At 41.1% G+C, this 18,023-nt stretch overlaps 1 protein-coding gene and 1 long non-coding RNA gene across 3 annotated transcripts in view; one reads left to right on the top strand and one right to left on the bottom strand.

Annotated features, from left to right (window-relative positions):
* Positions 1-18,023, bottom strand: part of LOC137518595 (uncharacterized) — a 62,295-nt gene that overhangs the window by 20,139 nt on the left and 24,133 nt on the right. Inside the window, exon 2 of the long non-coding RNA XR_011020852.1 lies at positions 1,227-1,336. This is a non-coding gene — a long non-coding RNA (uncharacterized lncRNA). The remainder of the gene's footprint in view (positions 1-1,226; positions 1,337-18,023) is intronic.
* Positions 1-18,023, top strand: part of TMEM245 (transmembrane protein 245) — a 93,542-nt gene that overhangs the window by 63,060 nt on the left and 12,459 nt on the right. For both annotated transcript variants that reach the window (XM_068236667.1, XM_068236668.1), the window contains 3 exons: positions 772-894; positions 5,678-5,823; positions 17,418-17,518. In XM_068236667.1, coding sequence (XP_068092768.1) covers positions 772-894; positions 5,678-5,823; positions 17,418-17,518 — 370 coding nt within the window. The remainder of the gene's footprint in view (positions 1-771; positions 895-5,677; positions 5,824-17,417; positions 17,519-18,023) is intronic.

The following is an 18,023-nucleotide window of genomic DNA, read 5'->3' as shown; positions in this document are numbered from 1 at the left end:
TATACCTCTTTGATTAGAGAGGGATCTATTGCCTACCCACACACTGTACACAGATCTCTATTGGAAATTACCCTAGTTCCGCAGCCTGCTGGGCTGAAGTCCCTCCCCCAAGTGTATATATGTAATCCCCCCCCCCCCCTCCTTCAGTCCTGGGCCCGTAGTGATTGTAACATGCTCACCTGTCGCACTGGCATGATTCCCCACCTTCTCTTGTGTTTGGTGTCTTTTTAAATTGCCACTCTTAGTGCCTGTACTGCGTGACACCGCCACATGTAGTGACGTCAGAACATGCAGTGAAGTCACGTGATACAGGTGCTCCCAGTGTTGATTCAAAAACATGCTGGACGCAGGAGAGGGACAAGTCCAACCAGCGTCACAGGAAAGCATCCAACACTCACCAGGGGCCCATACACACATACTTGGACGGGGTTCCGTCGCTCATCAGGAACTCGAATGCTGCTGGGAAAGAGAATTTCCAGCACCCACAATGGGTCCTTTTAACTGATTTTGGCCAGAAAGCAATCAAAGCAGTCGATCAGGTGTCCATGTTGTGGCATCAATATGAATGAATTATCTGGATATCGATGACGAAAATCCAATGGGCACTCTAAGCGAGGAGAAATCTCTTCAGTGGCTCATAAGACAGTCCAGATATTAAAAATCTGAAGTTCTAACCCACCTACTCTGTCACATTTTTACCTTTGAATTCACTTGGATGGAGCAATTCTTCACAATGTTTCTCACTAACTTGCTGTCTTTTCTGTCTTATAGATATTGGAGTCGTTATGGGTTGTTATGAGTCGCAATTTAAGCCTGCTTATCACCACAGTGACCACTCTGTTTACGGTCATCATCTATAGCGGCACTGCCCTTCTCAATTTTGTCCTATCTTTGGTATGAATTTTAAGTTTGGAGATGTTTGTGTATATTTCTTTCCTTCTCTGAACTTGTGCATCCGTGGGGTAATTTAACTCAACCCCTTTAAACTTAATGTGTGCCCATTAATGGTACAATTCTGTGGCCGATTGATCATTTTCTATCGGAAACGATCCGTCGTGCCCATTAACAATTAAATTGCTGCTAACCAATCTGATTGATCAGAAAAATAGGTTGATTCCATTAATCTGATCAAATTGGCTACTGGGAATTTGGCCGTTAATGAGCGTGACTGGTGATCGGAAATGATCGATTTGACTGCAAAATGTTACAGTTAATGAACACCTTACCTCCTCATGGAAGATTTTCAGTAAGACTCAGTGGATGGTAGCAGCATACTCCACGTGCCAGAAGTAGTCTGGTCAGCCAGCTTCTTTGTATAGGTCCTTTCCAGGGGGTGCTTAATAAAAAGAATAAAGGGAACTTAGAGAATACCACATTAAGATATTTACTCTCATAACTGTCAGATTGAAAATATTACTGTGACATCCACATAGGGAAAACCTATTTAGAGTGCATTTTATCTTGAGTCACATGATTAACTGAGCAGTTGCTGGATGCATTGATACAGAAAGTGCAGGGGCGTAGCAATAGGGGGTGCAGAGGTAGCAACCGCATCGGGGCCCTTGGGCCAGAGGGGCCCCGAAGGGCCCTCCCTTAACTACAGAATTAGCTCTCTATTGGTCCTATGCTCATAATAATGACTTCTGTAGATACTTTGAATAGTGGTAATCATTAACAAACTGTTCCCCATCCCCTTCTTGCACCTCTGACACTGTAGTTGCCATTGGCAGATTTTGGAGGGCCGTCAAAATTGTTATGTATAGAGTGCTTGGGGGGGGCCCCATTGTAAAACTTGCATCGGGGCCCACAGCTCCTTAGCTACGCCACTGAGAAAGTGATAAGACCGCTACCGTAGAAAGTGAAGCATAATGTAGTTGGTTAGTAATATTAAAACCAGACATCATAGGTTACTAATCTGGACATTGTTTATTGTAGTAAGAAGCATTGATGATCAATGAGATGCAAATAATTTCTCCTTGTGTTCGAATTTCATGTAAATGTTTCACAGCTTGAACTTGGATAAACGAAAATTGACATGACGTTAATCTGATCCAGTTTCAGGCTGCATATAACTTACTTGAAATTTGAAATGGAAGATGAAATGATTTGCGTCTCATTGAACATCCCTAGTAAGAAGCACATTGGTAGGTGTGTTAAAGATTTACTTTTTGTAGTGCAGACTGTATCTAGGTCAAAATAAAGAATTGGCAAGTTGCTAAGACTAAGGCTCAACACACACCATACAATCTAGGTTGTTTAATCTTACCACTTTCATGTAGTATAAGAGCTTATCCAATCAACCATTCAAGGTATTTTCAATCTGTTGGCCCTTATACTACATAGATTTGATAAATCTGTACAACCAAGATTGTATGGTGTGTGTTGAGCTTAAACAGTATCTGGCTTGAAGGATAGTAGAGTGTTGATGGGTTATGCCATTATATGCCAGCACAATCGTGTTAGGAAGCAGACTCATGTTAGGAAGCAGAATCCTTTTCCTGATATTACATGAGACATTGGTTCCAAACATTAGCAGGTGCATGTTGCTGGGGTTGCATCTTTCATCCCTGTCCTAACTTCCCTTTTGTTATCCACCTTTGGGGATGAGTGTAAAGTGTAATTAGAATGCTAGCTCACTAGAAGCATGCAGCAGCAGGCAGGCCCCTCAGTCTACTACTACTACTCAGGGGCACTACCCATCGCCACACCACAATGGCCCTAGTCTAGAAAATCATATAAAACTGAAATAAAAAATAAGCTGCTCAGACCAAACATTGCTTATGAGAGCCTGTAGGGTTTTGCTTCTCCATTGTAGTTTAACCTCCCTAGCGGTAAGGACGAGTCTGGCTCGTCCATAAAAATGTTGCTATTCACGGTAAGGATGATGTACAAGCGTCTGTGATTATTAAATTAATTAAAAATTTGAATGTAATTTCTTTTACATGGTTTTGTGGTTGCAACTTATACTCAAAATGTATACTAGACTCTTGCTTGTCACATTTTGGTAAGTTGCAGCCACAAATTTCATAAAAATTAATTAAAGGGGAACTTCGGCCTAAACAAACATACTGTCATCAAGTTACATTAGTTATGTTAATTAGAATAGTTAGGTAATATAATCTCTTACCCACCTTGTTTTAAAAGAACAGGCAAATGTTTGTGATTAATGGGGGCTGCCATCTTTGTCATGGGGGCAGCCATCTTTTTGGTTGAAAGGAGGTGACAAGGAGCAGGAGACACAGTTCCAACTGTCCTGTGTCCTGATTACCCCTCCCAGCTGCACGCGCTAGGCTTCAAATGTCAAATTCAAAATGTAAAAAAAAAAAAAATTGCACCAAAACAGCAGAAAGAGAACAACAAAATCAGAAATCTCATCATGCTTTGCACAGCATCAGGGGAAAAAAGCCCGGGCAGTTTTCTTCTGTGCAGCTAAAAATGAGGTTTGTATAAGAGAAACAAAGTTCTGATGCTGTGAAACTGTTAAAGAAACACAAAGCCTTTTCAGTGCTGCTGAGTCGATTTTTAGTCCGGATGTTCACTTTAAACAACTTCTTTTTGCACAGAAATTCTGCAAAAATTGAACGCCAGGGAGGTTAATTGTGATGAGAAATGTCACAATTTTATTTTTTGTGTATTATTTTATCTATGTGTATTAGTCCTTGTTAAGCTGTTACAGGTTGTCCAATACACTGGTATTAAGCAGGGATTCTGAAACCCCATTTAATGAAGCAATCTGAATTAAAAAGGGGAAAAAATAAAAAGATCCATTGGTGGAAATATTTAGTCACCCCAGAAACATTTCCAGATTTTAAGCATGCTACTGATAATGCCATGCAAGTACCAAAATGTACTTTGAAACATTTGCTTACTATAGACAGCAATCATTAGCACTCTGACAAGCAGCATGGTAGTTAGAAAGCCTTTACATTTAATTAACATTAAAAAGCCATTTTGTCCTTAAAGAAAACCTGAACTGAAAATTAAAAGTCAAAATAACCATACACACGTCATACTTCCCTCCCGTGTAGTCTACTCCTCAATCTCTTTCTCCTCTCCCGCATCCTGCATGTCCACTGTGATCAAGGGAATCCTCCGTCCTCCATTTTGAAAATGGCAACTACCCCATAACATCTTCCTGGTCAGCACTGTTAAACTGTAACATCGCCCACTTGAGCCATAGGGAAACATAGACATTACCGGGCACATCAGTTGTCCACTCAGCTATAACCGACAGCAACTGATATATAACTGACAGCAACTGATATATTTCAGTTCTGACAAAATGTTGTCACAACTGGAAGGGTTCATTGTCAGGAGAAAATGGTGAACTTCTGAGAGGAACTGATGGCAAGGTAACTATTTAATGTTCATTTAAAGTTACCTCATGTGTTTATTTTAACCTATTTTGGTTCCTGGACGTAGAAACTATGTCCAGGAACCATGTGCGCTACCGCGCGCTCCCGTGGCTGATCGCACGCGTGCATGCGCGATCCCGGCCCGCTGTTCGTTAGCCAGGCAATCGGTGAATCGGGCTATGGTGCCCGATCACTGATTCCTCTCCCCCGCAGAAAAAGCGACAGCTTCTCTCGGAAGCTTCGCTTTTTCTGGCTGTAATGTACCCCATGCGTCGCTCTAAGCGTGTGTTACGCTTAGAGTGATGTCATGTAAACAAACTCATGGCCGCCATCTTGTGGCCAAAAAGTAAAACTACAACTAAAAGTAAAAAAAAATAAAATTCAAACACACATTTACATTATAAATCACCTGTTTACATCCCACCCTCCCAAAACTACCCAAATAAAATGTTTAATATAAAAAAAAAAAACATTACAATAAAAAAAAAAAAAACATGTAAATATTTACGTAAGGGTCTAAACTTTTTAAATATCAATGTAAAGATTAAATACTTCTATATTTTTTTTATTTTAAACTTGTAAATAGTGATAGATGCAAAACGGAAAAAATGCACCTTTATTTCCAAATAAAATATTGTCGCCATACATTGTGATAGGGACATAATTTTAACGGTGTAATAACCGGGACATATGGGCAAATACAATACGTGAGTTTTAATTATGGAGGCATGTATTATTTTAAAACTATAATGGCTGAAAACTGAGAAAGGCCTCTTGCACACTGCATGCATTTCAGATTCCGATTCCGCTTTTTAATCTGTTTTTACATCCGATTCCGATTCAGATTTTTAATCTTAACTGCATGCTGCGTTTTTTGATCCGTTTTTCTGTTGAATGTATTCAAGGAAAATCGGAAACGGAATCGGAATCGGAATCGGAAAACGGATTTGCAGTGTGCAGGGAGCCAAATAATGAATTTTTTCCGTTTTTTTCTTATTCTTCCTGTTAAAATACATTTACAGTAAAGTGGCTCTTAGCAAAATGTACCCCCCAAAGAAAGCCTAATTGGTGGCGGAAAAAACAAGATATAGATCAGTTTATTGTGATAAGTAGTGATAAAGTTATAGGCTAATGAATGGCAGGTGAACATTTCTCAAGTGAAAACGACGGAACGCGAATGGGTTAAATAATTTTACTCAGTACAGGTTCTCTTTAAAATGCCCCAGCATCAAATGAGAAAAGTAAAAAATAAAGTATAAATAATAATGTGATTGTTCTATATTCTATGCTTTATTCAATATGCCTTGTTTTTTTCTTAATAGATTATTTTTCTAACAACACTATTCTACCTCCTGAGTTCAAGCGATGACTACTACAAGCCTGTGAAATGGGTTATAAACCTTACGCCTCTTTCTCAGCCAGGCCCCTCTTCCAATATTATCGGGCAGTCAGTGGAAGAAGCCATAAGGCAAGTATGATCAAGGTTTGGTATTTTTCTAAGGGACATCAGTAAACTTAAAATATTTTTGCAAGGAACACATTTTGTAGAAATATTGTTTCATATTTATAGTTGATATGCCATCCCAATACTTTGCCCATACTGTGGAGGTTGCCATCTATGACCACTTTAAAAATGCTAGGTTCCACCTGGATACATTTTTCAAATCGTTCATTTGGGTCAGTTTTGCAGACAGTGGCTCTCAATTCACTAAGATCCTGCTGGAGATAAGGCAAGAGAAAACTTACCACCACACATCGATCTTGCCTTATTAAGGTGTAGAGATACGTTTTCACAGTGAGAGAGTTATCTTATACCTTCAGTTCTTAAGTTACCGCCTCTGTAGTTATTTTCACATGCAGTTAATTAACAGCCTGTCTTTAACATTAGAATTCTGGAGTTATTTTAAGGATTGAAGAGTTACCTTTAGAAATCTCTCCTTAAAGAGAACCTGTACTGAGTAAAAATATTTAAAATAAACACATGAGGTAACTTCAAATGAAAATTACACAGTTACCTTGCCATCAGTTCCTCTCAGAAGCTCACCATTTTCTTCTGACAATAATCCCTTCCAGTTCTGACAACATTTTGTCAGATCTGAAATATATCAGTTGCTGTCAGTAAAATATCAGTTGCTGTCAGTTATAGCTGAGAGGACAACTGATGTACCAGGTAATGTCCATGTTTCCCTATGGCTCAAGTGGGCGATGTTACTGTTTAACTGTGTGCTGGCCAGAAAGCTGTTATGGGGTAATGGCTGTTTTCAAAATGGAGGACGGAAAATTCCCTTGATCACAGTGAACAAACAGGACGCGGGACAGGAGAAAGACACTGAGGAGTAGACTACATGGAAGGTAAGTATGATTTGTGTATGCCTATTTTGACTTTTATTTTCAGTACAGGTTTTCTTTAAAGGACTTACGAGACGAAATTTAAAAAAAAAGTTCAGTACCTGTAGCCAATTTGAATGCACGGAGGATGCCATCCGCGCCTTCCGTGCAGTTTCGCCGGGTCCCCGCTGCCTCAATAGCCCCCTGGGCCGGCTCCCGACCCCACAGCCCGGGTCGGGCTCTCCTGCCTCCTCTAAAATGTCCACCTGAGCTGGCCACAGCTGCACAATCTGCACAGACGTGAGTGCGGCTGCACAGCACCAGGGCCTACCCCCCGAATCCCCCGCCATTTTAGAGGCAGGAGAGCCTGACCTGTGTGGTCGGGAGCCGGCCTGTGGGGGCTATTGAGGCAGCGGGGACCCGGCAGAACTGCACGGAGGGTGCGGATGGCGTCCTCCGTGCATTCAAATTGGCTACAGGTACTGAACTTTTTTTTTACATTTCGGCTCGTAAGTCCTTTAACCTGCTGGGCAGTATGGACGAGCTCAGCTCGTCCATTACCGCCGGAGGCTGCCGCTCAGGCCCTGCTGGGCCGATTCTCATCAAATAAAAAGGTGCACACGCAGCCGGCACTTTGCCAGCCGCGTGTGCTACCTGATCGCTGCCGCAGCGCGGCGATGCACCATGTGCAGCAGCGAAAGAGGGTCCCCCCAGCCGCCCGAGCCCAGCGCAGCCGGACCAAACAGTTCCGGCCAGCGCTAAGGGCTGGATCGGAGGCAGCTGACATCGGCTGATGTCCATGACGTCACTACGCTCGTCGCCATGGCGATGAGGAAAGCAAAACAGAAAGGGCCGCTCAACGCGGCCCTTCTTGTTACGCGCTCCTAATGCGTGTACGCATTAGGAGCGCCCTCTAGTGGGCTTTCATGCAGCCAACTTGAGTTGGCTGCATGCAATAGTTTTTTTTTAATAAAAAAAAAAACGTCCGGTCGCCAGCCTGGCGATCTTAATAGAACGCCAGGCTGGTTAACGTACAGACAGAAGGTAAATTGTTTACTGAATACTACATGCCTTATCACCATGGTGAGAACTCTAGAAACATTAACCTCCTTGCCGGTTATCCCGAACACAGTTCGGGGTAACCTGCGCAGGAGGATTTCTCAGGCCCCTCTGGACCGATTTGCATAATTTTTTTTTCCCTACACGCAGCTAGCACTTTGCTAGCTGCGTGTAGTACGCGATCTCCGCCGATTCGCCGCTACCCGCCGCGCCGAGCCCCCCCAGACCCCTGCGCAGCCTGGTCAATCAGTGCCAGGCAGCGCTAAGGGGCGGATCGGGATTCCCTCTGACGTCATGACGTCGGTGACGTCATCCCGCCCGGTCGCCATGGCGACCGGGGAAGCCCTGCAGGAAACCCCGTTCTCGACGGGATTTCCTGCATACTCTGATCGCCGAAGGCGATCGGAGTGGGTGGTGGGATGCCGCCGCTCAGCGGCTATCATGTAGCGAGCCCTGGGCTCGCTACATGATTTATAAAAAAAAAAAATTTAAAAAAAGTGCGGCGCTGCCTCCTTGCCGGATTTTTTAGAACGGCAAGGAGGTTAAAGACAGGAGATAACCTTAGTGAATTGAGGCCATAGTTCTTGATTTTCTTAATTCTTATGCTTTTTATTCAAGTGAGTGTCTCTAAATGTGTTACAGCCAAGCAGCTAACAGTTTCAGAGGCTTGTGACAAGTGCCAGTGCACTTGTGACAAGTGTAACATTTCATTATGCAGCAGGTTTCTCTGAAAGGCATCAGCTATAGGAATGAGAAAATATCATCACTAATGCTGACCATACAGATTTTAATGCAAACTTTTGTGTGATGAATTTCAAACTGCTAAAGAACCTAAGACAACTATTTACCACTTGAAACGTTTCTGCTGATTCGACTCAATGCAATTCAAACTTTTCAGGTTCTCTCATTCACCAATTGGAGTGCATTCAACAGGAAACCCTCTTGTAGTGAATCCATCATTATAACATTTAAAGGGCCACTATCATAAAAAAATACTAGAATTATGTTTCCCATAGTAAAAGGCAGTGTGGATGATGGTTTTCCCACCTTACTGACAGATCTTCACTGTAGGACACAAAGTAACATATTTTTTCCTATGCAGATGTTTCCTGCAATAAGTATATTTAAAGGGAACCTGAGGTGAGAGTGATATGGAGGCTGCCATATTTATTTCCTTATAAACAATGCCAGTTGCCTGACAGTCCGGTTGATCTTCTGGCATACATAGTATCTGAGTCAAAACCCTGGAACAAGCAGATGGCTAATCCAGTAAACCCAAAATTAGCTGAGTGAGTCAGAATACCTGATTTGCATATGCTTGTTTATGGCTAAATGTATTAGGGACACAGAATCAGGAGGACTGCCACGCAACTGGTTTAAAAGGAAATAAAAATGGCAGCCTCCATATCCCTCTCACCTCGGGTTCCCTTTAATCTGACAGTTAAGATTTAAGACTAGTAAATGTTTCCATTTTGTCGGGTGGTGTTGGCCAGCCTGCTGCCTACTTGTACTCACACTACTCTAGTAGTTGGACTGTGCCACTTTAATCCAAGGAGTGCCTGTGATGGTAAAGAAAATCCTGACCATTCCTCACGGCATGGACTAGTGCAAAGAATATTGGTCATAGGTCCAGAGCTCTCAGATTAATACAGCCTACAGTGAGTGATAGCTACTTAAGAAAAAAAGTAATTTGTAGTTCATTTTACTCTGGGACTGCCTTCGGTACATAATGAATAAAACCAGTTATTAATAAAATCCAAAGTCAGCTCACAAAGCAAAAAACTGTACTTTTGGGAACGTATAATTTCTAAATGAATAATAATACTTATGCACAAATGCAAATATGATAACCATATGGCATATAAAAAGTAGGAAAACCTGTTGTTATTTAATATTATGTCAGCATTTTAAACCGCTTTAAGTGCTTGTGCACACTTTACAACGCTTGTATAAATGCCTTACTGGACACAAAACTGTATGTTTGTACAGGTTTCTTTGCATTGGTTTCCATAATACAATAGACAGGAAATACTTGGCATTATCCGTAAAAATGTCCCTTCCCATGCACTAACACATCTCGCTGAAATGTGCAGCATGGGTGTGCATAGTAATATGAACATGTATGGACTTTCATGTTTCTATGTAGACATAAGCAGTGTATCAAAGGTGATAGTCTGCACATATTGTGCACAAGCCCTAAATGTTTGATTTTGCATAGATACAGTTGTTAATTATGTTGGTACTTTATAAATCAATAATTATTATTATTGATCCTTATGTATGGCCAGCATAAGGGCTTGTTCACACTAGTTGTAATACCCTAAACATAAAATCCCAGAGTTAAAAAAAACAAAACAAAAAAAAAACAACAAAAAAAACACTGCATTTGCAGATCTTATCTGGTACAACAGAAACATATTAGTGAGTTTTAAGATTTCCACTTAACCCTGTTGGAGCAGGGCTGTAGCTTAATTACTACCAGTACAACCTCAGTGTAACAACTTATACTGTACATACTGGAGAGGATATGACTGTATTTTAAAAAGGGGTTCAAATAATTATTGCATATATATTATTGATTAGTACATCATTTTAAGAATGTTTAAACACACATAAGTGTAAGTACATCACCCACCAGGATATTATTGTCCCACAATCTAAGGCTATGTTCTTTTGAAACCTAACTTGGTGTTTTTGAGGAACTGGATTCTATAGCAAATTGTGTACACAAACATGGAGGTTCCACGCAAATGTACACAGGCAGATCCACTCGTGGTCATACTGTTGCTTAAAAAATATCCTCAGGCTAATTTTAGAAAGCCTTGCGGATGGGTGGCGCAATGGACCTGATGCTATGCAAAGAGAGTAATATTCACTTTGCCTCTCTTCCTCTCAGGTTCAAGCGAATAAAGTGACAATTTTTTAAAAATTATAATAGAAAATAAGCAAATGTACATCCTTACTTGTTGGGCTTCACATGCTATTATGTGGCTGAATATAGTTTGTTATTGGTTTACCTTTTTTCGAAGTTTAATTGCACAGACTCATAAAACAACTTGAAAAGTCTTAAAATATCGCAAATGTTGCCTAACAAGTATGGAGTCTGTTTTGATTAATATATGGCCTCCCCTAAGTGCAGTTCTGTCTGTGTTACACACAGCATGCAGTAACCTAAAAATCACCTAGAAGGGAGAAAAAGATGTATAGGTACTTGGTCCAAACTCTTCTCCATCCCTGCTGGTATGTCTGTGAGCCACTTTCCTATCTTCCAATGTACTTACACTCCTATTGCTTCTAGTCATGGGAAAGGTAATACAGTAATGACCCTTTCCAATGAAATCTTTCCCCTTACCCTCACACATAGTACCTCCTGTTATCTGGAGGATCTTCACCACTTTCACAGTGGCACTGAGCGGATACTGTACCTGCAAAGTAAATATGGTAATATAAAAACACCAACAGGAGGACTACTGGGGAATCCATTATTCATTTTTATTTTATTTTTTACAATTTTTCTTTATAACATGAGACTTGAAGCCGTATTGAAGTGAGTCATTCTGCTCATTCTTTTCATTCTAATATTTACATAATGAAGGTTTTACCATTTGTTACCTGAACACGGTTCATGCTTGCAGTCAGTTATATTATGATTAATGCCTATCCCATATAATTTATTTTATAAGTTTCCCTAAAGCTGAAGGCCTTAATTACAGTTCTGCTTCCTCCCCTATGCTAAGCAGGGATAAGATTGTAGAGAGTGAATGTACCAGCTAGGTGCTGTACTTACATGCAGAGCACAAAACCGGAAGAAATATAGGTTTTAACCACTCCCTGCAATATCGATGTTTATAAATGTTCTATTTATGCACCTTTAGTGCAAATTGGACATTTATGTAAGTATTTGTTTCCTTCAACCCATGGTATGAAGTGGTTAAGTGACATTACATGATGAGATAAATCATGTAATGTCACTCAACCACCTCATACCATGGGTTGAAGGAAACAAATACTTACATAAATGTCCAATTTGCACTAAAGGTGCATAGATAGTAATGTAGTACTAGCCCTATTAAGAAATTGTCTAAGTCTGTTTCTGTTTTCCAGAATAGCAATTTGTGATCTATGCTAATGATCTTATGGAACAGCTTGTGGAATTCAGTCCAGTTTCCTCAAAAGTAAATAGAAGCCAAAATAGCTTTATCTTTTGTGAGAAAAGATATTTGATAAGGTTTTAGTGCTAAAGAGTTCAGAGTTTGCTGCAAAGCAAACCAATATTACATGCGACTGTCACAGTTGCTGTTCAGAAAGCAGTCTTGAAAATAAAAGGAAAACTGAAAATAAAAATATGAGGCTTGGTTCAATGCTTTATTTGCCACTAGTAAAACTCATACAACTCTCTCATATGTTTATTTTCACCAGGTTTGCTTTAAGTTTCTCACTGCTCTCAAAGATAGCTTTGATAATAACGTTGTGGCCTGTGGCATCACTTGCTACTGAGAAATTAGCATCTGCGCTTCCCCTGAAAGAGGCTCTAACCTAGATTATACTACTGCATATGTCCTGCTTTGTGTTTACATGTTGTAATACAGTTTTGTGGCAATAAGCAACCACCCACCTCCTCATTTATGCTGCTAGTTTTTAGTACAAACGTCAAGGTGCTGGAGGAAGATTTGAAACAATGAAAAATCTATTTTAACCTTTTAGCAGGCTTATAAAGTAAATCTTTATGTGGCTGCATTTTTCCTGCCTCTGGGGAAGTGTACCTTCCCCAGCCTGGTAGGTTACGCGGGATATGCAGAGCGGAAGGTAGGGAGCTGTTATAGTAACCTGTCCAGATGGCCGGATCTGCGTCTTCTCTCCTCCACCATGGTTGCCATTTAATCTCGACATGTCTTCTGGGTACCGATCACATGATATGACATGCGATCAGGATCCATGGAGATGGTGTCAGCATTACAGTGCCACTCAATAGTGGCAGAGGGGTGATGGTAGAGTCTCTTTCACCACCCCTCTTCCACCACCGAGTGGAGCTGCAACGCTGACACCATGCTCTGGATCTCAATCACTGATAATAACACATGATCAGGACCCAGAAGACATGTCAGAAGTTCACGGCCGCTGCCTTGGATGGAGGAGAAGCCGATACTGTTGTCCAGACAGGTAACTATAACAGCTCATTGCCCACTCTGCATGGCTGCACCAGGCAGACGAGTTTCGATGGCCCCTATCGCACTGGCACAAGTTGTTTCAAAGGAAACAAGTCATGCAGAGCTGTTAAAAGGTAAAAAAAAACTCATATGTGGTGTCCATGGTACTGGCTGTGAAGTAGCTAATGGTAAATATGGTCCAGCTACTGCAAGGTGGCATAGGTAACTAGGTTAGGCTTATCTTTTATAGGTATTTGTACATTTAATGTGTTTGTAAACCCACAACAATGATTTGTCAGCATTTACATTTGCAGAACTTTAGCATGTGCATGTTTGCATTAATACTGGCTCCTGTATGGCATGTTTTCCGAATGTCCCATCTCCCCGTATCCTGACACTCCTAGTCTGCTTGCTCGGGTGGAGGTATTGCACATTACTAAGTTGCATGTTGTCTTGGTGCAATTTAGTATGTGCGATATTTTCATATGAGTGCATGCACGTGGGCCTGCTCATATCTTGCATCCTTTTTCTGCTTGTGCTTTTGTTTTCTGGTTACAAAGGACAAATCATTTTGTGCTTTTTCTTACGGCTCATTTGATACTAGGTAACTTAATCAGAATTAAACCTACCAATTTGCTTTATTTTTTTTCTATGCAAAAATATAAGAGCAGAATTAATATTGCATATTAAAGTCTCTATTTTTCTTCATTGCATTTATCTGTTTTACTTTTCAGAATATACAGTGTGTGTGTATACACACACACTCACACACACTCACACACTCACACACTCACACACACTCACACACACACTCGGCCCCCTTGAAGTTTTCCACATTTTGTCATATTACTGCCACAAACATGCATCCATTTTATTGGAATTCCACGTGAAAGACCAATACAAAGTGGTGTACTTTGTGGTGTAAAGCATACATAATTCCAAACATTTTTTACAAATCAATAACTGCAAAGTGGGGTGTGCGTAATTATACGGCCCCTGAGTCAATACTTTGTAGAACCACTTTTTGCTACAATTTCAGCTGCCAGTCTTTTAGGGTATGTCTCTACCAGCTTTGCACATCTAGAGACTGAAATCCTTGCCCATTCTTCTTTGCAAAACAGCTCCAGCTCAGTCAGATTAGATGGACAGCGTTTGTGAACAGCAGTTTTCAGATCTTGCCACAGATTCTCGATTGGATTTAGATCTGGACTTTGACTGGGCCATTCTAACACATCGATATGTTTTGTTTTAAACCATTCCATTGTTGCCCTGGCTTTATGTTTAGGGTTATTGTCCTGCTGGAAGGTGAACCTCCACCCCAGTCTCAAGTCTTTTGCAGACTCCAAGAGGTTTTCTTCCAAGTTTGCCCTGTATTTGGCTCCATCCATCTTCCCATCAACTCTGACCAGCTTCCCTGTCCCTGCTGAAGAGATGCACCTCCCGAGCATGATGCTGCCACCACCACCATATCTGACAGTGGGGATGGCATGTTCAGAGTGATGTGCAGTGTTAGTTTTCCGCCACACATAGCGTTTTGCATTTTGGACAAAAAGTTCCATTTTGGTCTCATCTGACCAGAGCACCTTCTTCCACATGGTTGCAGTATCCCCCACATGGCTTGTGGCAAACTGCAAACGGGACTTCTTATGCTTTCTGTTAACAATGCCTTTCTTCTTGCCACTCTTCCATAAAGGCCAACTTTGTACAGTGCATGACTAATAGTTGTCCTATGGACAGAGTCTCCCACCTGAGCTGTAGATCTCTGCAGCTCGTCCAGAGTCACCATGGGCCTCTTGACTGCATTTCTGATCAGCGCTCTCCTTGTTCGGCCTGTGAGTTTAGGTGAATGGCCTTGTCTTGGTAGGTTTACAGTTGTGCCATACTCCTTCCATTTCTGAATGATCGCTTGAACAGTGCTCCGGAAATCTTTTTGTAGCCTAAGCCTGCTTTAAATTTCTCAATAACTTGATCCCTGACCTGTCTTGTGTGTTCTTTGGACTTCACGGTGTTGTTGCTCCCAATATTCTCTTAGACAACCTCTGAGGCCCTCACAGAGCAGCTGTATTTGTACTGACATTAGATTACACACAGGTGCACTCTATTTAGTCATTAGCACTCATCAGGCAATGTCTATAGGCAACTGACTGCACTCAGATCAAAGGCGGCCGAATAATTATGCACACACCACTTGGCAGTTATTTATTTGTAAAAAATGTTTGGAATCATGTATGATTTTTGTTCCACTTCTCACATGTACGCCATTTTGTATTGGTCTTTCACGTGGAATTCCAATAAAATTGATTCATGTTTGTGGCAGTAATATGACAAAATGTGGAAACCGTCAAGGGGGCCGAATACTTTTGCAACCCACTGTGTGTGTGTATGTATGTGTATGTATATATATATATGTATATATATATATATATATATATATATATCTATATATATTTAAGCATCAGGAACAGTATTTAGGGGCATTGACTCCCCGAAAATGTCATTCCAGACTTCATCTCAATTGTTTGTTTCTTAAGGTGTCTTGAAAGCCCTGTGGGAAATTGAGGATATCAAAATGTACTGCTGAGTTGGATATGTTGTTGGAATAGTTTTCTTATGTGCAGAATACAGAAGAAGAGAAATTTTGAGCCATTCTAAGGCCCGGTTCACATTAGCGTTCCCTGTCCGGATCCGCCTGATCGGATCCGGACCGTATACTGTACAAACGGAACGTACGTTCCACATAGCAATGCAAAGGCTATGCGGATGTTCACATACGTACGTTCCGTACAGTACGGAGCCGGACCGGATCCGGTCTCCGGACACTTTTCCAACATGCGCTATTTTTTGGGTCCGGATCTCCGGCCCACGCACCCGGACTGGAGCCGGACCTGAGCCTGACAGCACCATCCGGAACACAGAAACCAATGGGGAACGGAAGGCACAGAACACACTGCCTACAAACAACTGACGTTCTACCCCACTTCCTATGCGTATCCAAGCGGCCATTTCGGATGGGGACACATGGGCCAAGCATGTCTGGAGTGGAGCAGCAGTGACAGACGTGCTGGAGCTGTTTGGCAGAATGTCGGGAGGTTGGAGGTGAGGCCTACAGCGGAGGAACCTGATTCTACAGGTGCACCAGGTGCATCTTCTGCTGACCCCAACATTTTTTTCTTTAAATTTCGCTATTTTTTGCCCACGGATCCGGATGGCAGCCTGATGCATGCCTGATGCAAACGGACCAGATCGGATCTGAATCGGAACCGTACGGTTCCGATCGCTGGATCAGGTCCTGATCCGATCAGGATCCGGTCTGTTTGCATGGCAAAACGCAAGTGTGAACGGGGCCTAAAGGTGGCTATATGTGTGTCACTGTTACATATTCAACATATTCAATCCACACATATCCTACACATTTTGGATGTTTTTTGAGCCAAGGGTAATTGGGCATGGTGGTACATTTTATTTTTTTCTTTATCTGGTGTGTGGAAGTGTGTCAGGTAATTTAAAGCGGCTTAGAGTTTTTTTGCATTGATTACTGAAATTGTATTGAGGGGAGCAAGTTATTACGTCAATTGATTTCTTACTGAATCGGGCCATTATCATGTATTGCTGGCTTTATGCTTAGTAAGATTTAATAACAAGACTTTAAAGAGAAACCGTGGCTAAGAATTTAACTTCATCCCAATCAGTAGCTGATACCCCCTTTCCCTTGAGAAATCTTTACCTTTTCTCAAATAGATCATCAGGGGGCTCTGTATGGCAAATATTGTGGTAAAACCCCTCCCACAGTGGGATGTCAGGACCATAGTCCTGACAGTTTCCAGTCTGTGAACCTCATTGCATTGTGGGAAATAACCGCTGTTTTACTGTTTACAGCTGTTTCCAACTGCCAAAAAAGCAAGCAGCATCTCCTTCCAGTGACATCACCTGCCAGCAGTAAAAAAAGTCACCATGAGATAAATGTCAGAATGTAAATCAGGGAGAGGAAATATTTTACAATGACCAAACACTGACTAAATCATTTATAAATAATTATTGTAAAAATGAAGCACTTTTTTATTACATTATTTTCACTCTGGAGTTCCTCTTTAAGTGTAAAGAAACAAATACATCAAAAACAAAACCTAAAATGTTCATGAAAATATTAGTATAACATTTTAACATGTTGGTTATTGACTAATGTCCTGTGCATGTGTGGCATTCTGTGAAATGATTGTAAACAGCACTGATTGTTGTCACCGAGACACTTGTTGCATGATTTCATTGTGAGCGGATATTAGATTTCCCAAATGCTTTTGCCTGTGAATGCTGGAAGTGTCTGGGCTCCGCAACCAAATTCCATGGTATGTATTTAGGCTTTGTATTACCATAAGGCTGTATGATTCCTTTAGCCGTATTATTCACCAAAGTTTTGCATAACTTCCTGAAGATTTCCTGCATAATGTGTTCATGATTCATATATAAGATAAAAACATGCCTTTCTTGGTTGGATTTAGTGCCATCTTTTTGCTCTGTTCTTCATTTTTAGGGGTGTATTTGATGCTTCCCTAAAAATGGCTTGCTTCTATGGACTATACACTTGGCTTACCCATACAATATTTGGGATAAACATAGTTTTTATACCTTCTGGTAAGATGTGTGTGCATGTATGTATGTCCTTGTTTGTGAGCCAGTCAATGTTGCTTGCATCTGTTTGTTACTTTGTGCTTATTTTGCAGAACAATGTAAAGTATAAGCAACAAAACATAAATGAAATGTTAATTCATATTAAACAGATCCAGTGTTACATTGAATTGTTTTGCTTGACATGAGGAATATGGATGCCGCTTGTCTTTATTCCCGTTAAACATAAAATGTAATATTCCTTGCGGTCATACTGATCGTGTGGCCTCAATAGTGTGAACTGCATATCTGTAATAAAAACGCAGCCAGCAGGGCCAGGATACACACTTTGGCCTCAATTCACTAAAATCATGCTGGAGATAATAAAGCAATAGAAAACTTACCTCCACACAGTGAGAGAGTAAGCTTATCTCTTCATAAGTTACCTCCTCTGTAGTTATTTTACCTCCTCTGTAGTTAATTTAACCTCTCTGTAGTTAATTTACCTCCTCTGTAGTTATTTTCACACGCC

Source organism: Hyperolius riggenbachi, chromosome 5 (genome assembly GCF_040937935.1).
Source record: "Hyperolius riggenbachi isolate aHypRig1 chromosome 5, aHypRig1.pri, whole genome shotgun sequence".
Lineage (NCBI taxonomy): Eukaryota > Metazoa > Chordata > Amphibia > Anura > Hyperoliidae > Hyperolius > Hyperolius riggenbachi.
Note: the sequence above shows the minus strand (reverse complement) of the source record. Positions and strands in the feature narration are given on the sequence as shown.